The sequence below is a fragment of the Motacilla alba genome, chromosome 1A (genome assembly GCF_015832195.1).
Source record: "Motacilla alba alba isolate MOTALB_02 chromosome 1A, Motacilla_alba_V1.0_pri, whole genome shotgun sequence".
NCBI classification, from domain to species: domain Eukaryota; kingdom Metazoa; phylum Chordata; class Aves; order Passeriformes; family Motacillidae; genus Motacilla; species Motacilla alba.
The window spans coordinates 56,282,962-56,308,494 of record NC_052031.1 but is presented as its reverse complement, the minus strand read 5'-3'; the positions used below and the strand labels follow the sequence as shown (position 1 = coordinate 56,308,494).

The 25,533-nt window shown below is 41.0% G+C and overlaps 1 protein-coding gene across 13 annotated transcripts in view; it reads right to left on the bottom strand.

The window, feature by feature from the left end:
• Positions 1–1,666: 1,666 nt before the first annotated feature.
• Positions 1,667–25,533, bottom strand: part of ABCC9 (ATP binding cassette subfamily C member 9) — a 74,159-nt gene continuing 50,292 nt past the window's right edge. For 5 of the 13 annotated variants that reach the window (XM_038154329.1, XM_038154330.1, XM_038154332.1 and 2 more), the window contains 15 exons: positions 25,012–25,259; positions 23,937–24,085; positions 23,093–23,162; positions 22,115–22,272; positions 19,953–20,045; positions 17,051–17,153; positions 14,713–14,814; positions 11,801–11,921; positions 10,712–10,842; positions 10,064–10,142; positions 7,600–7,708; positions 7,278–7,381; positions 6,419–6,552; positions 6,090–6,152; positions 1,673–3,583 (listed from right to left, as the gene is read on the bottom strand). In XM_038154329.1, the coding sequence (XP_038010257.1) occupies positions 3,446–3,583; positions 6,090–6,152; positions 6,419–6,552; positions 7,278–7,381; positions 7,600–7,708; positions 10,064–10,142; positions 10,712–10,842; positions 11,801–11,921; positions 14,713–14,814; positions 17,051–17,153; positions 19,953–20,045; positions 22,115–22,272; positions 23,093–23,162; positions 23,937–24,085; positions 25,012–25,259 (1,802 nt within the window). In that variant the 3' untranslated portion in view covers positions 1,673–3,445. Of the gene's footprint in view, positions 3,584–4,363; positions 4,544–6,089; positions 6,153–6,418; positions 6,553–7,277; positions 7,382–7,599; positions 7,709–10,063; positions 10,143–10,711; positions 10,843–11,800; positions 11,922–14,712; positions 14,815–17,050; positions 17,154–19,952; positions 20,046–22,114; positions 22,273–23,092; positions 23,163–23,936; positions 24,086–25,011; positions 25,260–25,533 lie in introns of all 13 variants that reach the window. The other 8 variants (XM_038154328.1, XM_038154336.1, XM_038154339.1 and 5 more) reach the window with 4 other exon arrangements.

The following is a 25,533-nucleotide window of genomic DNA, read 5'->3' as shown; positions in this document are numbered from 1 at the left end:
CTGAGTTCCATGGAGGTGTATGAATTTATAGCAGAGGTGTTCTGCTATAACAAACCTAAAAGTGGCTTGTCCAAGTGCTTGAGAAGCATTGAAGAATATATTCTTTCAGCTGAATAATACAGTTAGGAAAAGCAGGCACACTCCTGCAAATAAAGAGTTTTTTTAGGTCTGCAGTGAGACTGGAACTTATAAACACTTGGTGAGGCCCTGGCACAGATTGCCCAGAGAAGCTGGGGCTGCCCTTGGATCCCTGGCAGCATCCAAGGCCAGACTGGATGGGGCTCAGAGCAAGCTGGGATAGTGGAAGGTGTCCCTGCCCATGGCAGGGGGTGGAATAAGAGAAGCTTCAAGGTTCCTCCCAACACAAACCATTCTGTGATTCTACGATCAGCAACAACTTTGCTGTTTCTCTCCCAGGAACAGTAAACAGAAAAATAATGCAGATGGAATGAGAAATCTTATTTAGAATCTATCACAGAGATGTCTTTCCTCTGTCCATAGTTAAATTTACACATAGCCAGTGTTCACATTCAAAGCTCTTTTGGAGAAGGAAGAACTTCATAGTTCTGAAGTACAGTATCACAATACTGAAAGCTTACTTGGTTTAATGCTTAGAAAAACAAACCAACCCCAAAACATGATGTCACTAGAGTAAGTCTCCCCCTGAAGAGCAGGGGTATTATGAAAGAAAGACAGGAAAGGGGGAAAGAGAGTGAGTGCAGAGCTGTGTGAGAGAAGAAATGGCGCAAAGGGCATGGAGCTCACCTGGGAAGGAGTGGAAGGCCGGGCATAGGCAGAATAAAGAGTGTCCAGAGATACAAGCAGGAGCCTCAAAGGTCTATGACACAAGGAGATGGTGAAGAAAAAAGAGCAAGGAGGCTGTGGAAGAGAAGAAGGGCCTACCAGCAAAAGAGGCAGTCTGACAAGAATCAAAGAAACAGTCTCCAGGCTGATGTTTCCTTTACTGTGTATGTGACAGCCTTAGGAAATTGCTCCCAAATAGGACACACTTCAGACCTTTACATGAAATCAAAAGAAATTTGTTTCAAAGATTTCGTCCCTTCTGCACCCTTTTCAGTAACAAAACAGCTGCGCAACCATTGGCATCACCCTCCTCCTTTAGAGGAAAACACAAAAAATGTTCAGCCTAAGCCCTTGGGGAGTCTGTACCATCAGCAGGTATAACAGGAGGGGATCTCCTGTGTCTGCAGCAGGTGGTTTATGTTTGTTATCTTATAAGATTTCTGTATGTTAAATAGGATTAATGCTTTAGAAATGGGATTGTGCTTTTAAACCTGCTGGGCAGCAGTGGGACCCACTGCAGCAGTCACCCAACGCTTCAGCCCTGGTGAATCAAACACTGGGGCCAATATTCCTTCACTCCTCCCTCCAAACAAATGGAGCATGATGAGGTTTTCTCACCCCATCATGTGTTCCTTTTCTGACATGTCTATTTTCTTTTCCACCAGTTCAAACAGCAGAGTTTGCTCCTAAAGCTGGGGGTGAGAAAGAAGGTGCTTCTCACACCTGTAATTGCTCTGGGAAGAACCTAAGAGAAAAGAGGTGCTAATTATTGGCCCCTCTTAAGTATTACAAGACACAGTCCCTGTCCCATGGCACCCCTTTAATGCAGTGGGAACAGGGATCTCGTTGAACTGGCTGGCACCACTTAAAATAAATCAGGATTGCATTGTTATCAAAGACACACAGATCAACAAAACTTTTTATGCTTCAACTTTATACCCAGTCTGACAGCAGGGAATCTCATTATCTTTTCACTGAAGACAATTAAATTAAATCAATAATAATTTTGGCCTTTTGGCCATGAAATTTGGATAACAATATGTGCTTCTGCTGCAGGCATCTGCTTTTTTAAAATTTATTTTATTTGAATGAAAAAGGTCAGCATGGGGAATTAATCAGAAAAGAACAAAAATGCTTTCACAGTGGTAGACAGGGAAATCACAGAAGTACTTCCCCTCATAAAATGCTCAAGACTGAGCTCTTGTTTAGTTGTTTCACACAGCTTTTATTTTCAATAATTCAGAGAAAATAAAAACTTCCACAAATCAATTTAAAAAGATAAACTACTGTATAATTTTTTACACTGTGAGACTAAATGGAAGCCCAGTTTCAAGTCCTACAACTTCTCCAAAATTATTGTTTTGTTATGCTGCGCCTTACGTTATTTTAATGCACTATAAATAGGCTTAAGTGCACTTGGTAGTCTTCCTACATCTTGTAGCAGCAGGTGAATAAGAATCACCATGAATATTACCAGTGAAGCTGATCACTCAAGCTGTACCTTTGAGAATATGCCTGTGAAACTCCTTCTGGGTGTTTACTACCCATGAGTCAGGATCAAACTATGTGTGGAAGTCAGGTGCAGGCAACCTTTGCAAAGCTGCCTGATGTAAATATGTGTCTAACTTCATCTACATTCTTGAGGATATAGCAATAATTTGAAAATTACACCTCCTTGCACTAGATCTGATTTAGAGGTAGGCCACAGATACATAAAGGAAAATAAAGGTTGTCCCCAAATAGAACTCAAAGGACTAAAGACATATAAAACAAGTAGTGGTTGGCTAATTACATGCCATTTTAAGCAGACTATTTTAGTAGACATGATTAAAGGATAGGATAATATCAAGTTTAAAAATTCAGATCAATTTTAATACGAAGTCTTGAGATACTGTACAAAATTCCTCTAAAAGCCTATCAAAGCATGCATAATCATAGGATGATTTGAATCTTTAGTGAAAGCTGGAATAATGAATATGGATTTAGGAACTGACTGTATGAATAAACCATCGTTGCACTGAAAATAGTTCTGTCACGACTGAAGTGTGCTAACTAAAGTGAAGGACAGGAAGAATGTCCTTATTCCTGATGAAATTCCTTTCCCTCATTTACTGCCTCTCTGCTACAACTTGGAGAGCAAAGTTTATGCCTTTGGAATGCAGCAGATTGACCCAAGTGTTATTGGCTTGGATGTTTTTCCTAATTTTTCCCTCTGGGGACAGAATGCATCTGGGGAGCCTCTTGCTTCCTTGACAAACTGCACGATTTGATTGCTGGTTCCAGCATAACATATGCAGTTTATAAGATCAGGGCATTCTTTTTCTCTCTTTAAACAAAAATAAAGTCAATAAAAAGTCTAAGGAAAATGCCAAATTCTCAGCAAGTAAAACTTCTCCCTCCGTGTGTGCATGTGTGTGTGCATGCGTGCGTGTGTGAAGTTTAATAGCTTTGAATAAAGTGACATTTTTATTGCTTCAAGGCATACATATATTGCAATAGGCTTTATTATTTTGGAAGATGGAAGTGTGAAGAAAGAAGCTCTAAAAAACAAAACAAAAAAATGGTAAAAGTGATGTTACACTGAAAATATTTGCATTACATCTGTTTAAAAATAAGCTGTTAAAATGCATTGTGTGGCTGTTCACATGTCAGCCCGGACAAAGGAAGCGAAGATGCCATCTTCCTGGGAAAGCAGGTTCTCGGGTGTATCATATTCCAGAATGTTCCCTCGCTTCATGACGATGACCAGGTCTGCAGTGAGGATGGTGTGAACCCGGTGCTGCCACAAAGGAAAGCAAACAGGTTTTCATTTGAATAATTCTCTCTAATGGGCCTCATGCAAGGCAAATCCCATCAGGGAAAGGCTGTCCTTGTTTACAGCGATATTTGGAATAGATCCTTGTGCTTTAACTTGAAGAGGTCTTCAATTACTTTACAGCCTCTGCCACCAAGCCTGAAAATACTTAAGCATGAACTTCACTTTTTGCCATTATGGACAACACAGCTGTTGGAATAAATCCTATGGCACCACTGAAATACATCTGTCCCTGTGGGAAATAGGGATGAGAAGCATCCTGCACTGTCAGGTGACTTAGCATCCTGCTCTGCTCCTTGTTCTTTGCACCCCAGCAGTTTGCTCTCCTTCTATCTCAGGCCATTCCTGGGCTATTGCCTTCTGTAAATCCCTCTGAGATTTAATTTGAGTGTACTCCAAGCAACAGTTTAATCCCATAGGCTACAGGTTTGAAACCAGTTTGAGCTTAATTTCAAGGCCATATGAATACAGCTAGTCAGGTATAGATGGGATGAACTCTTAAAAGTGTGATATTTCACTAAAAAGGCTGAAAGTCAGAGATCACTTCATGGGTTGGATTCCCTTGACATAGTAGTTTCAGTCTCAGCTGCATGTCTAAGATTTATGTATGATCCACATAAATAGTAATGAAATTAAACAAACCCAGGAACCACACAAGAGACACCTTTTTGCACTGTCCTCTCAGAAGCTGTGCAGTAGAAAGGAAGCAGAGTGAAAGGAAACTGAAGAGGTAAAAATAACTACCAAAGAGACAGAAGTCCTGTGAACAGTATGGACTGAGAGAGTCTACTTGTGAGTCTTCACCAAAGTGGTGAACAGGCCGTCCTCTTTGAGGAGTAAGTTTGAGGCAGTGTCACATTCAACTAGAAAGCCCTCAGAAAGGACTAGGACAATATTGGCGTCCAAGATGTGAGACACGCGATGCTGGAAAAAAGAACAGAAAAAGAGGTGTGTGAGGGAAGGATCAGCTGTGAATGAGGAAAGGAAAGAATGAAGCCAGCTCCATGAGGAAAGCTAAATATTAATGTGCGCTGTTTCACTTGAGACACTGACTTTGGAAAGGCAAAGCCAGAAGGACAATAAGCATGGAACTGAAGGACAAAAATCTCATCACCAGAATCTTCAGCATTTACACAGCCAAGAACCTTGGAGCACATTGTAAATGAGCTGGGTTAAGTGGCTTGCCTGACACAAACTACTCAATGACAGGCTTGAAACCAGAGTGCAGGAGGCCTGACTGTAATCTCTAACCACAGGACTGGATTCCAGACAAGGCAAATGAAACAACTGTTGAAACACGTATTCATCTCGTGGAGAAAACCACTGTTTGTTGACTAATGCTTCTGTCATAGGTGGAAATATTCTTAATGCTGTCCACCACGTGTCTATGCGTGTGTATATATGAACATGTATGGATATAGGGAACTTTTGGGCACTAGAAGTGGCAGGAAAATGGGAAAGAACATAATAAACCTATAGCTGAAAAGATATTATTCTGGGGGGTAATTCCCATTGATTCTGATGCCTTAAGTTTTAGCTTTCATATATTCCAGATTCTGTACTGCCTTGGTGTGTAACTCTGAACATCATATAAAGTGTTAGCAAGTTCTCTTCACAGTTTAGTCAGACAAAACAATCCTTTTCCAGCCTGAGAACCAAGGACACCATTGCAGCTTCAGGCCCCAAAAGTACAAACAATGGCGAATTGAGGAGAAGAATCTGGGAGGATGGGACTGCATAACCTGAAACTGTTACTGGACAATTAACCCAAGTATGTAAATGGACGAAAACTTATAAAAGCGTGAAAACTCGTGACATGATGTCCGTCTTGGGTGGAGCCATGGCCAGGCTCTTGTACGGCTCAAGGTGTATCCTTTGAAGGCCTTTTTAATAAATATCTATTTTATTCTTTAACCCTGTCTAGCTTCTGGTAGTCTCTTTAGCCATCACTTCCAGTTTTTAAAACTTCTATTGTAAACCCAGCTTTTTATTCCAAAAGAGAGAAAAGATAACCCAGATTGAGAAACCACATCAAGAATATTATGAAATTTCAACTCATAAATTTGTGCTGTGTTTGCAGGCACTACACATACATAGCCTTCAGAGGCAAAATTCAAACCTGGATTTTGATGCAAATTTTAGTAATGGTTCAAACCATGCATTTGCTTTCAATTTTTTAGTGAGAATGACTTCAAATTTTGTCGGAGACAGTGCAGATGCTGAAGTTCCCTGTAAAGTCTTTGTTCAGATCCAAGTGTTTTAGTTTTATAGCAAGACAGCATTTACTGTAAAATTTCAAGTTGATAGTAGGTGTCTGACTTGTTCTGGTATCATGGGAATATACTGACCTTGTGGTTTAGTTCTATTTTGTGATGCTTTTAGTTTTATGTAGTGGTGTTTAACTGGTGAAGAGCAAGGTTAACTGCCTGAGGAATGAGAAAAAAAGAGCTTTTTCTGGCTTAATACTTACCGCTATTGTTACAACGGTGCGGTCAGCAAAGGCAGTCATCACAACCTTCTGCAAGATGTTTTCCTGTCAGAAGAAAAGGCTCACGCCAGTTACTTCATCCTGTTACATTCTAATTCACATGTTTTCAAGCATATTCCACACTATCTCTTTCCCAGCAGGGAAATGTCACATCTGTGAAAGCAGGGGTTCTCTAAAGCATTTCATTTTATCCTGAGAAACAAAAACACTGCCAGCTTTTTCTGCTACAGAGATCTCACACTTCGTGGCTGACGCTTAGGGAAGATGCCTTTCTCCTGGTAGATCCTTAATTAGCTAATTGCTGTACTCACTGTGGCCATGTCAATAGATGCTGTGGCTTCATCCATGATGAGGATGCTACTCTTGCGGACAAAGGCTCGGGCCAGACAGAAGAGCTGCCTTTGCCCCACACTGAAATTTTCCCCTCCTTCTGTGACCATGGCATCTGTAATAAAACCAGTTCCTGTGAACATTGCACCTCTGAAATGCTGCCACTGAGAGCTCTGCTTGTGCACAATTCCAGGGCCAAGCAAAATCCCCATAAAAGCCAATAACCATAATTTTGACTGACCGGTGGGATGGAGGGATACCTAGAAAAATGAGCACAGCCTCTTGGAAAGGAGAAATATATCACTAAACAAACAGTTGGCAAAAATTGTTAGAAAATCTGGTAGGCTGCAGGGTAATAGCTTAGTAATATGAAATATACTTAATATGGAAATAAATATGTGAGTTTCCTTCATGAAATGGATCTGAAATGGTAAGAAAAATGCTCTGTCAGAGTTTAGAGCTCTGCTTATAGAGGCAGGTTCTGCTAAAAGAGGTAAAATTGTTCTTTTTTCTCCTTACTAATTATTGAACTGTGATTATAGAATCATAGAATATCCTGAGTTCGAATGAGCCCACAGGATCACCAACATCCAACTCCTGGCCCTGCACAGGACAGCCCCAAGAATCAAACCATGATGCTGAGGTGTTGCGGGATATTTCCACAGTGCATGGGAAACCAGACTATTCTTTAGCTTTTCAATAAAAATTTTCTCTCTACTATGAAGAGTGTCTGGCACTCCTGCATGATGATCCACAGTGTCAGATGGGATGGATCTGTTTATCTGTGTGCATGCATGATTCCATTATTGGCCCATGATCCATAGGTTGGTTCAGACATACCAAGGCCTCCTGGCAATGATTTGACCATGTTCTTCAACTGAGCAATCTCTAGAGCTTCCCAGAGTCTGTCATCGGTGCACTTGCATTCGGGATCCAAATTAAAGCTGCAAAGAAAACCATAAGAGGAGTCTTGTTACTGCAATTACTTTCAGGTTTTCTGCAAATTAACACCTTGACATTGTGTGTCGCTTGGCAGGCTGCGCAGATGGATTGGACCAAGGTAGGAAGTTTCCTTGCCCTTTCCATCTTCTTCTGTCCCCCAGCTCCCATGACAGGCAGGCTGTGCAATGCTGCCTGCCACCCCCTGATGGCATACACCTACCGGATGGAGCCACTGAACAGGACTGGGTCCTGGAGAATGATGGAGAGCCGGGACCGGAGTGTGTGCAGAGGCAATTTGCTGATGTCTATCCCATCAATCACTATCCTCCCTGTGTCAAACAACACACAGAACACCTGAGGGAATTGCACAAAGCATGTGATCCACAGGTAGCAGGTGGAAAGGTGGAACAGCCCCTCTGGGCTGGTCTCTAGATGATGGGACAGTGTGAGCTCTCAGCACTGTCAGACATACTGGGAAGGTGAATGTATCTAATTACACAAGCCAGGGATGTCCCAGTTTATTAGTGACACTGCCACCTTGGTCTTTTCCTCCTTCTTCCCTCCACCCTCCCTTAAAGGAAATTACATGTCTTCCCTTCTGTGTGACTCATGATAGCACCAGAAGGATAATTTATTATGGGTAACAGAGCAAGAACAAGAGCAACTTGTGTTGCTGTCCCTTTTTTTGTTCCCCTTGAATTCAGCAGTTGCTGAAGATATTTCCTTTGAGAAGGAGCACAATTTATTTTGCATAATACATGCATGTATATGGGTTGGAGGTGTCAGGGAAAGGATGGGCCAAGGCAAACTGAATAAGGATATGGTAAAGGCTATTTCCATCAGGTGCTTCTGCAGTTTTCATGTGGATTGCTTCACTAAGTAGCTGCACTCCTTGCTGGGATGTACCTAACATTCATTTAATCAGTTCTCTCTCCCAGCAGTGGGAATTTTGAGAACTTAAGTGTGAGCTGGCAGGCACATGGATATTCAGAGCTTTGTACGTGTGTCCTTTCTGTCATTCCCATTGTCATGAAACTGCATTTTGTAGGCTGTTCTCTGTGACCCTGTTCCAGTGGAAGATTTCATTGCCCCACTAGCTGGACTACTGTTATTGTAGTTTAATGCTTTTACTATATGGCCAGAAGAATCAAGATTTTATCTGTAAGGTGCAAAATCCAATTATTTTCACTCTTCAAGAAAATCCAAATCCGGTTATAGGACTTCTGCTTGAGACATTGGTGGTTGCATGAATTTAAGCAATTCCTTTTCCTCCCAAACAAGGACATTAGAGTGGGTTAGCAGAAGATGAGGTAGAATAAGGAGGGAAAAATTAATATGGCATGCCTGGGGAATAGGGAAATGCATATTTGATGGAAGCCAGGGTGCTCAAGGAAAAGAGATGACAGAACCTAAGGGAAAAATTAAATTTGAGAGGAGTTGGGAAACTGGGAAAGGATTGAGGGGTGGTAAAGCAAGACACAAAAGATATGAGAGGTTGTTTGAACATCAGGCAAGAGAAGGGAAACACTAAAGAACAAAGCAAAAGTAGGAAAATAAAATAGGACAGATAAGAATTTAGGGAGATAATGAAGACCTAAGGAACAGCATGAATGAAATTTTGGCTCTAGTAAAGTTACTTGAAATCTTATTATGTAACTTTTATTAGAGTCAGAACCCCACCCAGAAGTGGACCAGCACAGAGGCCAAATATGGGTCCAGCTGAGACAGGGATGTGCACAAAGGATAAAGAGAGCTTGATTAGAAAAGGCTTAGATGTTCCCATTGGGAAAAATCAGGGATACAGGAGAAGCAGACAAAGAAAATATAAAGAAAAAAGACTTAAGTAGAAGGAAACTTCAAGCTGGCCATAAGCATGGTTATTATTTCTTTGCAATATTTATATATCCAGGAATCAAGGTCATGAATCAGAAGCCTGTGACCATTGACACGTATAGGCACAGAACCACAACAAAAGCAAGTATTAGCTGCATCAGATTCACTTATCCTCCCACATCCTACTGGGCTTTCCCTGGCAAACGTTCCGTGCACAATGGCTAAATTAGAAACATGGAAATCTTTGAAACAAAAGGATGTCTTTCTAGTGGTTTTCTATAGTCCCTCAACAGCATGCATGTATCTGTATTATAAATGCCAAAAAGCAGTCCATGCCAATTAGCTGGAACAGGTAAATGCTGCAGGAGTGAAAACACAGCAAGATACTTCCAATCCTTGAGTCAGATTCTGCTGCAGATGTGGGAAAGCACAATAAAATAAAATAAAAAACCAAGGGAATGGACTTGTTGAGTTCTAGTTTCTACTCTGTTAATATTTTGACAGCTATAATAAGTTAATGCAGTTATTCTTTAGGCAAACATTTAGACATTAACTCCAGAGAGTTACATATTTTTTGTCCTGTCTCAAAAATTGCATATTGTTTTATCAGACCATACGCTTTTTTTTTTTTTTAATTAGAAATATATTCTGTGCACAACATTTCCTGGAGAACCAAGAGCTGTTCACAATAGGGCACTTTGTACTTTGAAGGATCAGGCATAACACTTCCAATCAAATATCTTCTGAGCCAGAGAATGAGGTTATAAACTGTCAAAAAGGCTCCTTGCTTCTTCTCAGGAAATAAGGGGGGAGGAGTTGAGGAAGGACAACGTATTCCAGGGAAAACTGACCATCAAAAATGTCCACCATTCTGAAGAACGCCAAGGACAGGGAGGACTTGCCGCTACCAGTGCGACCACAGATCCCAACCTGCAAAAAATGGAGGATGTCACTTACTCACAGAGTACTTACTCACTTACTCCTTACTCCTTAGTTTCACCTGCAGTTATTTTAGGAAAGCTGCACTGGATTGTGCTACTGGTGAGTAGAAAGGTTCTTCCCAATGGCAGGTGGCACACCAGGGAAAACACAAAACAGCACAGCGAGCACACTCCCCTTTTCTGCCCCTCATCACAAGGACTTGTCTCAGGAGCATTTCAGCATTTTGACATGGATGCCAATGACTCCCTGTGCTTTTACACTGTTCAGTCTGATGTCCTTCTAATTTATCTGCCATTTAGACTTACTTTTATGCAAGGAAAATGGACTTGGAAAGACATGGGATAGCCAGAAGAAAAATTGCTCCCAGCCAAGAATAAGCTTTTATCAGTGTAAGTTTTTGATCTGTGCCCAGGGACCTCAGAGAGGACTGTAAATGTATGTATCTGACAATGCAAATTGTTAATCTTATTCTTCTGGCACTTCAGAAAGGAAAGCTCAGTAATGAAGGATCTGCATCAGAATGAGGATGATGGGCAAGTGCTGGATATAGTTAGTACCTTTTGTCCTGGTTTGATATAGGCCTTCACATGCTTCAGAACAGGCTTCAGGTTGTTTTCATAGCGAACACACAAATTTTCAATCTTGATTTCCCCCTCCTGGGGCCAGTCTTTGGGTACTTGAGAGGGATCTGAAATAGTTACAGAAAAATAAACTGAAATGAGTGCTGTCAAAGGGTCACTCTTTACAACAGTCACCTTTCCCCCTCTCTCCTGCCTGGGCACCTTCCTTTAAGCCACTGGAGATATAGAGCTCCAGTTCCCTGCCAAGGGGAGGCTGAGCTGGGAACTGCCTGGCAGGCACTTGGCTTCCAGATCTCCACATGTAGGGACAGAGGGCAGATACTAAAGTGTCTCTTGGCACTACAAGAGGGAGTAGCCAAAGGAGCGGAGAATGCGGTGTCAGGGCAATGTTAGTGTGGCCTTGGGTCAGTGACCAGCACAGGAAGGACAGCTTGAGGAAGGAAGTTGTTACTGCCACACAGGATGAGCTGTTGACATTATCACAGCTCTTGTTTCATCCTGATTTGTGAATACATAGCAGGTTTTGTCTCTGGACTGAGGAGCTTGGCTTTCCAGGGAAGCTTCTTGACCTATGAGCTATTTCTTACACTTCAACCACTTCTGAAATAGCAATCAAAGCCAATTTGAAGTGTGTGGAGCACAAATTCCAATGCGCAGCTCAGAGAAGAGTTGCTGAGGTCTGCTTGCCAACGTGGTCCTATCTTTAGTCCCCATCTGCTAGAAAGATCAGAGATTTTGAAGCATGTGATATTTCTAATTTTTATCCTTATTTTTGTTTTCTAAATAACTTACACGGATGTTTTGCTCATCTTGTCAATAACTGTGGTATTTTTGATTGTACTACAGAGTCCTTCTCTGTCTCCCTGGCATTTGATAGGGTTTTTTTCATGTTGACTAACGTGAACAACATATTTTCATAGCTTCTCTTAGCTCACTCACACCAGTGGTAGTTCCTACACCTCAGTGAGAACAGATTTTGGCCAGTGAGGTGTGTACATTTTGCATGACCAAGTCTACCATTCTTTCACATTACCAAAAAGGCCCCAAAAAGATTAAGAGCAATACCCAGGTAGCCTTCATAGTTCTCCGACTCCATGTTCAGGAAGCTGTGCACTTTTTTCACTGCACCCATCTGCACTTCCAGATCAGCCAGATTCCTCACTACCCAGTTCAAGTAGTTGGTTATCTGCATCACAAAATGAAAATAAGGACAGGGTTGAGCCTTCTTCTGTTCATCTACCCATCTGGAAATAAAAGTTGGATACATTTGTGAAAATCCTTGGCCTGACTCAACACAGTGGGTCTCTTTAACATTACAGCAGTTCAAGACTACATGTAACAGAATCAAATCCATAAGAAGCCAGTCATACTCCAACACAATTAGCCCTAAGACAGCGATTTGGTGCTTGGTATTCTCATCCTTGTTTTTTGAAGGAAAAGTATGGAAAAGTTGTACCTAAACTCTGACTGATTGAGGGAATCTCTTGTTTTCAACATCTAATAATCAGCACTGAAAGGTGTCTTCTTTAAGCACACAAACACAGAAAAGAATCAAAACTGAAAGTGCTGTTTGGAAATATTTTCTATTATGTATATTCTAATCTTTCAAAAACTGCAACTAAAGATTAAGAAAGTTCACTATCTGCAAATATATTGAAAAGATTTTATGATAATTTCATTTCTACATATTTAGATATTCCATTTCTCTTTGTGGAAAATATGAGAAGTTTTTAGCATAGAAATGCATGAGGGAAAAACAGTATTATCAGTTCAGCAATATTTCCTTCCTGGTTTTTATTCTCATTTGTAATGAAAAGGATTTTATCAATAGTTAATTCAATAGTAAAGGTATTACTTTTAGTAGATAATAGTTGATTATTAGTTCTCTAACAATACTCAGTAGCTTAGAAAAACTCTTTTCTAGGCAGGACTTACTGTTTAAGGCTGAAAACTGTAAATCTTTTTCCTAAGTCTGTATTTAGGTGCTTCTGTAAAAAAGAAGAACTGATCTTGTTAAGAAGAGTTGACTGCCAAGAATCTTTAAAACTTGAGATATTTTATGTACCTGAATGAAGTTTTAGAAACTTAAAAATAAAAACACCCTATGCACAAATGTATTCAGAGAAAGGCTTTGACATTTTTTCTGGCGAGTGCCAAATAAGGACTTTATCAAGATTTAATCACTCAGTCTCAATTCTTTACCACTAACCTAATATTGATGCAGTAATCAAACAGTAAATAATTTTCAATGAGATTCAGCAAGAACTGTGGTTAATGTAAAGGACTTGGCTGCTTGCTTTATCCTGAAGATAAAGTTCTTGATGGGGTGTTCTCTCCTTTATGTTCAGATACCTGCTTATTTGGTGTCCAGCTTTTAAGTTAGGAAGTTAGAGAAATGGGAAAGATTGCAGATAAGCAAAACACTGTGCAACTGCTGCTTGCAGTGGCAGGCTGCTATCCTAGGTCTGGTAGATCTGATAACACAACCTGGCACCCAAAACTCTGCTCATTACCTGAGGCTTCATCACAGTTGTGCAAAGGAGTTGGCAGTGTTTATAAAAGAGGAGAGAATAAATTCAGGAAGTCCACTGTAAACACAACCTCAGTACAAACAGTTTGCTCTCATCTAGGTCCAAATATCAGCCCTCTCTCAGCTGCAAAGAGTAATTATTAAAAAAAATAACCAAACTATGCCAGGTGAGACAGGTAATGATCCAGCTGCCTTCAAAAGTTCACCAGGGTTACTGTGGGGCAGGAGAGAGACAGGTGATCACTTGGTGCCTAAAGCTCTTCTTCACCTGTTGTGCCAGACTTCAGCACATGCCTATTTCACACCAATGAACTGTTTGCAAACACAGGCTAAAAACAAAGAAGCCAAGGATGATGCAGACATCCTGGTGCTTCCAGATCCCTGCTAATGAAGCAGCATTACCAGGAATGTTTTCAGAGTGAAGCTGAAGCCCTGGGACTTCAGGATTTTCAGCTGTTGACAGATTCTCACACTGTTGGCAACAGCAGCACAGAGGGGATCTAAGGTCTCCCTAAGGCAGCTGCTGAGGACTTTCTGTTGTGGCCACGGGCTCACCAGCATTTACGTGCAAAGCCAGATCTCACGGTTAGACCCACACCTTTATCCTTTCCTCATAGCAGTGCTTCAAAGCAGACAGATTTTTCCCATGCCAGTCGTGGCTTCAAAAGTTCTTCCTGCCACTATCATCATCCTGCCTTTGTCCCCACTCTCATGGTTCATTCAGTAATATTTTGTCCCAACTCTTGTGCTTAATTCATGAATATTTCTACTCTCTGTGGTGATTGTCATTCACTCTGTGCTCACTCAGCCTCTCTTGCAGACAGGTACACTAAAATATTGTTCCTTCTCCTCACTGCTAATGACAGTGGCAGAATGAACCAGCTACTGGACCACGACAACCTTGTCATCCCTAAGTCCATTCCTCTGCATGTCTACTGCTACCTGGAATGATGAACCATGCTCATAAATGTCCCAGTCCCCAAATCCATTCATAATTGCATGGACAATCTTGGGCATCTCAGTAATTTCCCTCCAAGGGCAAAACCGATACTTCTGTTTCTTAAGCAACTATTTTATTTGGTCTTTGGTTAAAGATTACCCAGATGATGACACTGTATTTCCTGGCAGGTTTTGCCATGTAGAGGTGTAAACAGTGCTGTGTTGTACAAAACAGAGTGCACAGCAGGTCCTCTTACGCATTTTTAATTTTCCTGCTCCACTTGGGAGCACGCAGGGCCTGGGAATGGTTGTGTTTTTTTAATTGGCTCATAAAACCTGAAGCAAGTCCAAGTTGCCCTGAACTCTCTCAGCTTTGGCTTGAGTCCATTAGTTGCAGGGTTCTTTTTTTTCAAGATTAAGAATGCTGGGAGATGACAGTGTACACATAAAAATATTATAAAATTAATGTGTTGGTCTGGAAGTTCTTACATTTGGCCTTGGCACGTACCGTCAGAGCATACAGGAGACCCAGCCCCACGAACCCCGAGTGTGGCCCTTCAGTGATGGAAGTGACAGCAGCAGTCAGGACAATACAAGCACCCAGATAATCCTGGAAGGAGAGACAGGGGGACAAAAAGGAAAAAAAGCAGCAATCGGAACATTTCTTTACCTGTGGAGCAGTTCTGCTTTACCAAGAATTATTTATATAATGACACTTAGCCCTTAATTTTGGTTTGGTTTTTTGTTTCCTGGAAGAAGTCATGGTTGTGATGCCCAAACTGAAATACTCAAAGCAACTTGCTGAACACTAATGAAATAGGCCAGTAATTGCTGCAAATTCATTTGGGCTAGGGCATCCCATGAGGTCAACCCCAAAAAGAGCAGGGATCAAAAATCTAATAAGCATATTTTTAAAAAATCATGAGAAGGATATAACAGTGACACCCCTAATTCCCATCACTAAAACAAATCAATTCCACTCTCTCCACTCTCCTTCAGGTCTTCTCAACTATGGGTCTGCCTACTCAAAAAAGGAAGTATCACTGACTTCACAAAGTCCAGGAAGGCTTTTGGTAGAATTTATACAGGTCATGCACATGTTTTATTGGCAGAAGCTTTGAAGGAGCTGGAACCCATTTTCTTGATGTTTACCTCAGGTTTGAAGTATATGCCACATGTCATCTCGTGAAGTCAAAGTGCTGATTAATGGGATATAGTTGGTATTCCCACTCTCCCACTGCTGCCTGCATTACAGTTACTTTGGATCACATTTTCCATTAATTTTTCTCCTCCTGTCTATAATACCATGTCAGGAATCTTTCCTTCTGAGATTTGAAATGAGGACTGCCTATTTCATCTGTCTAAAAAATGATGAGCAGAATACAGACTTAAATTTTAGGGGAGAATGGATTCAAACTGCCAGAGGGGGGAGTTAGATTGCCTATGAGGAAGAAATTCTTCCCTGTGAGGGTGGTGAGGCCCTGGCACAGGTTGCCCAGAGAAGCTGTGGCTGCCTCATCTCTAGAAGCCAGGCAGAATGGGGATCTGAGAAACCTGGGATAGTGGAAAGTGTCCGTGCCCATGGCAGGGGTTGGAACTGGGATGGGCTTTACAGTCCCTCCCAGCCCAAATCATTCTGTGATTCTGGGATTCTGTGACTCACACCTATGGAGCATAATCACCTTGAGTTTCCATCATCTGCTAGGACAGGACTTGACAGCTGCTATTAAACCCCACAAACTTTTTGGTGGTCTTTGTACCACTGTGCTATTAGGCGGAGCTAGATGCTAGATTCCTTGGCAAGACCACATTATTTCTAATGCTCTGATGAGGCGAGGTGTATTCTTGGACCAAATTCATTCTGCATGTAAGCAAGTCTAAGACTGTGAGACATTAACAGGCTTATTCCAGGATTGGCTGTTGCTCTGTTATTTATCTGTCTCAGATTTGGAAGCAATTTCACCTGATCTTGGATGCTGTAAGAAGCTGAAAGCTTCGAGCACAAGGGAAAGCTTGGCCATCATAAAAAATGGAGAATAACTTCATTGCTCCAACAGGAAAAGAAGGTGAGTATACAGCCTTTGATGTGAGGATTAACCATGCCCATGCCTGTTGCTATTTATGTCCAGCAGAATCAGGCCACCCCTCTGTTTGTTTACTGTTCTTTCTGTTTCAGATGAATAAGGGAATCACAGTTACTTTGCTTGCCTCTTCTTGCCTCGCAGATCAGGAAAGTCCCTCACAGAGAGCTCCCACAAAACCCAGGAGCCTATGCCATTGTCAGTGGCTTCATTGTGCCCTGCTGGCATTTTCTTCTGGAGTCTAGCTCTGCTATCTTTCATGATATCAAACAATAAAACCACAGTGTGGCCCTGCAAGGGTTTAGTTTACAGCTGTGGGATTAACCCTGCTGCTGGAGAGATACTTCAGGACCTGGGAGATCAGTGTGCCTAAAACAGCCCTGGCAGAAGGATGGCACAGTTCATAAAGCCACTGAAAAGCCACGTTCTGCCTTGAAAGCAGTTCCTGCTGTGGCAGGTCTGTGGGTGCTGCACAGTAGTAGAGAAAGTCTTGTTTGAAGTTATGTAAATGTTTGTTCTTGCACTCCCTTCAGACGCTAGACAGCAAAGCAGCAGAAGATGAGGCAGACTTGTATTTTCTTACTCCTGGCCAAGAAAGCTGAAAAAACCCTCTGGGTTTAACATAACAATCCTGCTCTATTTTAAGGAACTGTGTGTATAATCTCCTTGCGAGATTAATACTCCTTATTATCATCTCTGCATCAGGCAAAGTCTCTGTTTGCTTCCAAGGTTTCAAAACCATGGCTGGGACAAAACTGAACGTACCGTCCTGACCTCCAGCCATCTGTTGGCAGCTGACAGAAATAAGTAGGCAATGTTGTTCGTGTCCGTCAGCTCCAGCATACGTTGTTTAAATCTGGCTTCGTGCCTGCCGAGACCAAAGTTGTTACATTACAACACATTACGCACTCACACACAAAAGGGTGAAGCATTAACTCTGCTCTGCCTTCCCTTCCCCTGGCCCAAAACTTTCTGCCCTTCTGTTTTTGCCGAAGTTTGGGTTAAAAGTTCTTCCCCTAAGAATGCTGCCACAGCTCCCCATAGCCTGAGCGACACATGGAGTCAGGATTTTTTTTGAAAAGCAATTCTGTTGGACTAGGGTTTGGACCAGAGACTGTCCCCTCAAAGAGATTGCAGTGCCAGGGTGCTGGGACAGGTTTTGTTTCCCAGAGCTGATCCACTTTTTATAGCTGTGGGTTGTAGTCCGCTCCTCCCACAGGTGAGTGCTGCTGTGGCCCCTCAGCTCCTCCTCACAGGCCACTAGCAAGGGCAGAGGGCTTACCTGTCAGCTTAAGTCTGATTTCAGAAGTTACCTGGCCAGCTGCAGGGCTCTTCAACAGGGGTGACATCCCTAAGGTTTCAGCTAATATGGATGTAGAGTGATCTGTAAATCAAACCTTTCAGCTACTCAGCTCACTTTTTCTCAGTCAGTCACACTTTGCCTAAACAACTGGGAAACTACAATCAGGGAGAGCTACCTCAGATCACCTCTAAATTTGAAAATGAGTGGTGTTACCTCCACTGCCACTTGTTCCTCTCTACACCACTCAATGCCCATCACATTTACAAACCAGTGCAAGGATGCTGGAGCACTGAAGAGATGAGGTACATTTTGGGAGGGGAGGGGGAAATCTCTACTGGTGCAAGTGTATTAAATTTATGGTGCCTTGCACAGTCAGATGGAAACCATTTTGTTGGAAACCATATTCTATTTTCTGGTGAATACCCTCACTTGATTAAACCAGCTGAACTTCAGTCAGCAGCCCAGTTTCTGTTTTATCTTCCATTTCAAATTCTCAGAGCCCTGCTGTGAAGAACCTCTAATGTCTGTTCTTCCAGAAATTTCCTTTTTTCCCCCCTGCTACTTCCTGCTGATATTTTATTTCCCGCTGCACAGCTTGTAAGCATGACAAGCAACCTTCCCAGAACAACTAGTAACATTAACAATGCTGGGAAGAACAAGGATGTACTGACTACTCTGCTCATCCTGGCAGCAAAACTCCTGCTCTCCTCATGGAAAATCTGACATGCTCAATCTGTGTTTTCATCCACGTTCAGCTCATCTTCTGGGCACTTGCAGACTTTTATCCTGTCAGATGACGAACAGCAAAGGTCACTGAGATTGCTCTCTGATCCAACTGTACTGCTTTGCGGTAAGTTATGTGAAGAGCTGCTCAGTTTTATCCTGGAACATACTGAACCCAAACTGCAGAGAATGACTAACAGGACCAGCAGTAAATAGAAACTTGCAGACAATAAATGCAGGAAACTTCAGGTTTTGTGGGCAGTGGAGCACAGGCAAGGAAATGAAATGGCTTTGATTAGCACCAGAAATCCTGAAAAACTCAATTGATGTGGTGCCCTCAGGTGCCTTTTGCTCTCTGCCATCCAAGCCCACATTACCTTTTTGTGAGCCAAAAAAGAGTTGAACCACTCAGAAAGTGCTAAGCTCCTTCATGTTCCTCAGGAGATAACCTCAGGTTCATAACCTTCCTCAGATAATGAAAGGCCACTCTGAACCTCTTGAGAAGTACTCAGCATACATCAGCATCAGGCCCTAATGGTGACTTCCTGTTTCAATATATCATTGTGTTGATAAAGCTAGTTAAAGCATTTCCTGTTGACCACTGGCTCACACTGCTACAACACAACAGTGTTTTTGCTTGTTCTTCCACAGGCCTTAATGCAACACTCTTGTGCTAACAGCTGAGGTCCTAAAGCTTGACCACTGGCTCACACTGCTACAACACAACAGTGTTTTTGCTTGTTCTTCCACAGGCCTTAATGCAACACTCTTGTGCTAACAGCTGAGGTCCTAAAGCTTAGCTTGATGTGAGGAAACAGCTTTAAGCTGATCAAATAGGTGTGGAAATGTCATTGCAGTGGGATCTGCTCTGGTTTGGAATTCTACATAGTGAAGAATGGGTGCAAGGTGCACTTACTGGGAAAAAAACCTCAAGCTGGCACTCTGACAGAGTCATCACCATAATGGAGTGAACATAGGAGAGTTTGGCCTATACTTCAGGTAGTAGAGAGAAAATGTATGCATGTAAAGCTGGCAAAACTCTCTGGATCTTACAGAATTGATTTTTCAGTTTTGATTAACAAAGGGAGGTTTTACAATATTAAAATCAAGTTCTGTTCTGCTGCAGTTTTCTTGGAAACTCTCTCAAGTTGCACACTGCCTTTCAGTTGGAGAGTGCCATAATGATGTCTCCTTGCTTGGGTAGTGGGTTAAACACAGAACTGATTCAGGGACACTTAGCTATAGCAGGGGGTTTGAAGGGGCAGTGTCTGCCTGCTTGGCAAAATAGAGCTATCTGCTGTCCATGTTAAAGTCATTTAGACTATAAAGTGTAAATAATAGACTCATTTAATGAGTCTATTTAACTGTCCAAATTAAATAGACTCATTAAAAATTTAAATATCATATCCTAAAAATGTAATCATCTTTAATTCAGTGGAACACCAATACATGTGTTACTGAAAATATGCAAAATGTTTATGAGGCAAAGCAACAGGAAAAAAAAATCCATTATCTTTTTTCTAAATAGCTTAATAAAGTTCTTCAAATTCAACCATTTGCCCTCAAACATGCTCCAAGGAAGCTGAACAGGCTGGCCTGACCGTCAAGCCTCCCTCTAATAATTTGTTTGACAAATTTTACCCAAATGCTCTGATGGTGGTAAGGCCTTCAGCTGTCTCAGAGAAGTGACACAGCAGAGGGAGCTGGGTGCTGTCATCAAGTTCCTGAAGGTCCCTAGGAGTACAAAAAACAACAGATGCCCATTACAATGCAAACATTTCTGTCTGTAGAAATTTTGCTGCACAGCACACAAGAACAAGACATTTTATGTATTGCACATATTCTTTTCAGGATCAAACAAAATTTCTATAGTACAGAAAGACACTGGCATGGGAATATAGCATTCCCTTTTTTTTGCCACAGGAGCCTTTGAATCATCTCCCTGCTGCCCTCTCCATCTACTTTTGGTCACTTTAAGCTTCTATTTGCCCCCCAGGGATAATGACATTATCATGTCTCTCCTGGATAAAAACCTGCTATTCATTTTAGACCGATCCTCATCATATTTTATTCTCACAGATTCTGATATATTAATAAAATAAAATTAAATTCAAAACCATTGATTTAAAGCTTCTATAGCATGTTATTTGTGACTCTTATGTCAGGTATATAATAGGGTCTGTGTATCAGGAAGTCTATATATTTTATGACAACAGCTGGCCTAACAAAAAAAAGCTGTATTTCCACATAAAATTGGCCTAATTTTCCATATCTGGACATACCACAACATGCTGAAAGTAAAATATTTCAGATGATAGCAGATCTTCTCTTTGTGCTGTTAACATCGGTTGCAGCAGAGACAGCACTGACAGAGAAATAATATGAGTGATAAATTTCCCTAATTATTCAGCAATGGCACTTCGAAGACCTGCATGAAGCAACAATATTTAAGTCCAAAAAGTTCCAGTCTTTTAAAAGAGGAACATTTTCCAAACCACAGAAAAAAATTACATCTTTCTGGTAACGCACTGCCATTGGCATAGCAGCCAGTTGTACAAACAGAAAGCTCATTAGAGATTAAAACTTGTTATCAAATTCCTACAAATTTTGCCCACTGTATTAGTTAGGCTAGGAGAAACAACTGCTCGATGTTGCTGAATGTTGCAGTGCGCAGAACTGAATTTGCTGCTGATGTTTTGATGATAAATATCTTTCAAATTTATGATGGAAAATACACAGAAGTTTTTGAAAGATGTAATGGAAAATACAACAAAGAGTCAAAGTGCTGCAAGAAAAACTGTAAATATTTGCATTTCTAAAAATTAGTGAGGCTTATATGCTTGCAAAGGACTACATGCAAGTGAATTACAAATATTGGCTGAAGCTATTCCTTCATCCTACATTTCCCAAGACTAATTTTTAGGGAAATAAATTGGATGTTTTCATTTCTATTGTCCATCAAAAGAACACAAGTCACATCTCAAGTGATTTAAAAGAGTTTAATTTAACAGAATAATTTGAGAGTGAAAACTGGGTCTCCTGATTTGCCAGCCACCTTGAGATTGGGTGTACTGCCACACACAGCTTCGTTTTGGAGGTTTGGTGGGGCAAGAACAAGGTTTCTGAAAAATCTCAGAGAAGTTAAGCAACTTATTTCAGATTTAAATATTTCTGCTTTGTGAATTCTGATTACAGAGTTTTCTTCTAAATAAATCTTGGAAGATTCTGGCTGATAACAAAAGACTAAGGGATTGAATTTAAGAAAAAACTTCAAATGGCTTCCTGAAGATGTTTTATGAAGTTATGGAATAAATTTAGCACCAGAAGCATGACTCTCATTTTGCTGAAAAAAACTGTACTCTTTACACCCAGCCAAATCACCCTGAATATGGAAAACTCTCCAGTGGAAATTACTTTCTGTGGAGCTTTTTTCCCCAATATGAAGAAAAAGCCATGACTGATGTTAATACAGGGAATTATTTTCTTTTTTCTGCTAATGCTCAAATGTCAAGGAGGAGTTTTGACCAGATGCAAGCTCAGCTGATCAACAAACTTCACAATTATCTCACTCCAGAGCCAAAAAAATGCATTCAGTTGGTGTTACTTCCCCAAAATACCCCATTTATAGCCAGGTCAGTTGGAAATATTCCCCAGTGCATGTCTCAAACTCATGCCTCAGGATCAAAAGCAGGATGCCACAGCCATTTCCCCCTTTTTCAGCTCCTACAACCTCACATTCCACCACAGTTCTTATGTACAATATTTCATGGAGGAAACTTTCAGGATGGTTCTTTAATACGTACTTGGAAGCAACCCTGAAGTATTTCTGGATGAAATAAAATGCTATGCCCAGGGGCACAAGGGCCACAAGGAACCATGGAGTCGCATAGGAGATCATTCCAATGGCTGACAGGCACAGCAAGGTGGATCTGGTCAGAGACTCCAGTGTGGGAGGGATGTGCTAGAGGGAAATGAAAAACATCCATGAAGGAAAAATCCCTGGTAGCACCACTATACACCTTTTCCTATCAGAAAAGTGAAATATACCACTAGGTACTCATTGATATTCTCCTAATATCAGGAGTCTTTCTGTTTCTGTGGGACTCATGGCCAAATGTACAGGAGTTAAAAAATGAGTCACTACGTTTTTGTTTTCTAAAGGTCAGAGTTTCAAAGATCATGGGGAAATAGGAGCCATTTCCACCTCATTTAGGCAAGCAATATATCAAGCAAGGAAGAGAAAATTGTTCTTGATATGCCAGATATTTAGAGAAGTAGAATTTTCTGTCTCAGTCTCATAATTTTTTATTCCATATTCCCATCAACCTTACATTCAGGATTATTGTTCATCAAAAAATTTTAATGCACAGTCATAGTGAAAGCTCTTCCTCTCCCTGAATGCTCTAAATCCACAAGTTCTGCCAGCCATAGTGGAACATTTGTCACACCTACTCCCATATATTCAAAGTGTTTATATTCTACTGTGTTTCCTGTTTTGAGTCCAAAATCTGATGTTTTCTTAATCCAGATCTTCCAACAGAATCAGCAACTCTGCATATGAAGAAATTAAGAGCCACCACTTCCCACTATGTTTATTTTAAAGGTTACTTGCCCTCATTACTACAAACGTCTGTACTTTTTGAGTGTCCCTATTATCATTCCCAGAGCCTGGTTTTGCTATGTCCTTCTCTACTGAATATTTTAGTACATCATCTTATTCAGGATCTACATGAAAATTTGCAGACTGAGGATAGTTGAACAGAATATATTGATACATCTACCTGATCAATGATATTTGTATCAGCAGAGAAGCGATTCAGAATTAGCCCCAGCGGAGTCATGTCGAAGAACCTGTTGGACAAATTAAAACCAAAAAGTAACCTGTAGAGGAATTCCAGGTTTGGATTTAAAGTCCAGTCAGACAAAACACAGAGCTGTGTACAGCCATTGTCTAAAACCAAGCAATAAATATGAATAACACACCAGATCATCTTATCTGCATTCTGACTGTCTAAATGCTTCTTTTGGCACTTTCCTCTGAAAAAAAAAATTGTCTCCTCTTCCACAAACCTGCTGTCTTGTGTCCTGATCTTTCCTTCTTGCTCCATCAGGATTTAAGATCCCTTCCAAAGATCACAGCCTGTTCTTGGCTGCTGCTCAGCCTCCTTCTAATGGGCACCAACCCCAGATGTTTCATGGAAGCACTGTCATAAATTTATTTGTTATTCAGGCATCCTTTGGCCATTCTGCTGCCTGTGAGACCCTGGGTATTTTGCACAGAAGAAGCCTGGGTGCCCACATGGTTTGGCACCATGGCCGTTGCTCAGAGCTGCAGCTGGGTGCCCTGGAGCCTGAACTGCCCTCAGAGCTGTCCTTGAGTCCCCAGCCCTGAAGGTGGTGCCAGCTTTCTGAAACATTTCAGACAGATAAAAAACAGGGGCAAAATATCATATGTTCTCTCATGGGATGTTTCCCCCCCATGGTTATCTCGCTAATTATTTTCCCTTTTTGAAGCCTTCAAGAAAACAGGTCAAATTCAAAAGCTTTTCCTGGGATTACCCTTGCAGCTACAAAGAGGACAGGTTTTGACCATGTAGCTTTTCAGGGACATCATTTTTGCTGTACCTGATTGGTCCAAGGATGATCTTGTTGAGGAGATTGTGGTGCAGGTTCTTGGCTGCTGTGAGGCCCATCCACTCCACAGTCAGGGATGTGATGAGGCAAAGGACAATCCCAGCTCCAGAGAGGATGCTGAAGACAGCTACATGATAAGTCTAATAGAATGACAAATACATCAATCCTAGAAATAAACACCCATTCTTTTTTTCCGCTAGGAAGTTCCCAAGGTACCTGGTTCCCATCAGCTTCTATATCATATCTCTTGTATTACATAATTATATATAATCTTTGAGAAATAAAAGAAATATGATGAGACTGCAATGATGGAACTGCAATTCATTAAGTCCACACAATTAGAAGTTCTGGCAGGTCTGTATCCTGCCAGATTCCTCACTCCTGTAAGATCCCTCACTCTATTTTACCCCTCAAGACCTTGAAATGGTAGCTCTTAGAATGGTGAAGACTGATATGTCAACAAAAAGAAGATTGTTAGCCAAGAAACTTAGGGAAACTGAGTAGAACCTCTCAAGAATTTGAGAGATGTTGGAAAGTTCCACTTTAGTATGTTCAAGCATTATGAAATTCACAGAGCAAATCCTAAACTGATCTACCAAGGTTATAGCACATTTAAGCCTTCTGAAAGTCTAATAAGTGGATTTCATGAGACATTGTACATGAGTCAAATTTACAGCTATAAGCAGATTGTACTTTAGCAGAACAATTGAAGACTTCCAGTATTTTTTTTCTGGCAGGACACTACTTGACAGCCAGTACTTAGGAAAGTGGAGTCATTGGCTTAGAAGACCAGCTGTAAAATCCAGATGGAAAAGTTTAGTGTAAGGCTCTTTACTTTGAAAGGTCAATTATTTTTCTACCCTCAAATATTTTCTGTTTCAGTTCTGAATGGTCAAAAATATTGATAAAATTTGAATTGCCTTATTTTAACTTAAGAATCTGTTTATCCTGTATAATAATCTACCTGTCATTTCAATCCAGCTGGCTTCTAGATGAACAGCAAAAAATTACTTTAGAACATGTTTTCTTTCATTTTTTCCCTGTCAGACTCCAATATCTGGCTCACCTTCTCTGTGCTCTTATCCTCATCAGCATTCCTGGCTTCGTTTGCATTGTCTATGGATGTCCAAGTAGCAAGCCAGTAATCTATGGCCACAATAACTGAGTGTTTCAACAGCTTGGAGAAAATCATCAGAAAGAGCAAGAAAAATCCTCCAGAGGTTAGATATCTCCAACAGGTTTTCCATGGCATCTTTGTCCTGAGCCTCAAGACAGTTGACATGTTATCATCTTCATCTTCTTCCTCTTCCTCCTCTGTGACTCAGACATTTGATCAAGTTAGCATGGATTCAGTAATAACTATACCTTGTTTTACCAGATTTGTTGTTTGGGGTTTTTTTTCCTTCTGCTTTGAATTTAAAGTCAAAATTCAATTTGTCATTTAAGAACAGCAAACATTTCAGACATACTCTCATAAGACTTTCCCCATGCTCTTTAAGCAATTCTACAGTTTGCCAGTCTTTGATTTGTCACAGTTTTCTTAAGAAAAAGTTTTTATAAACCAAGTCTTCACTACTTATTATTTAGA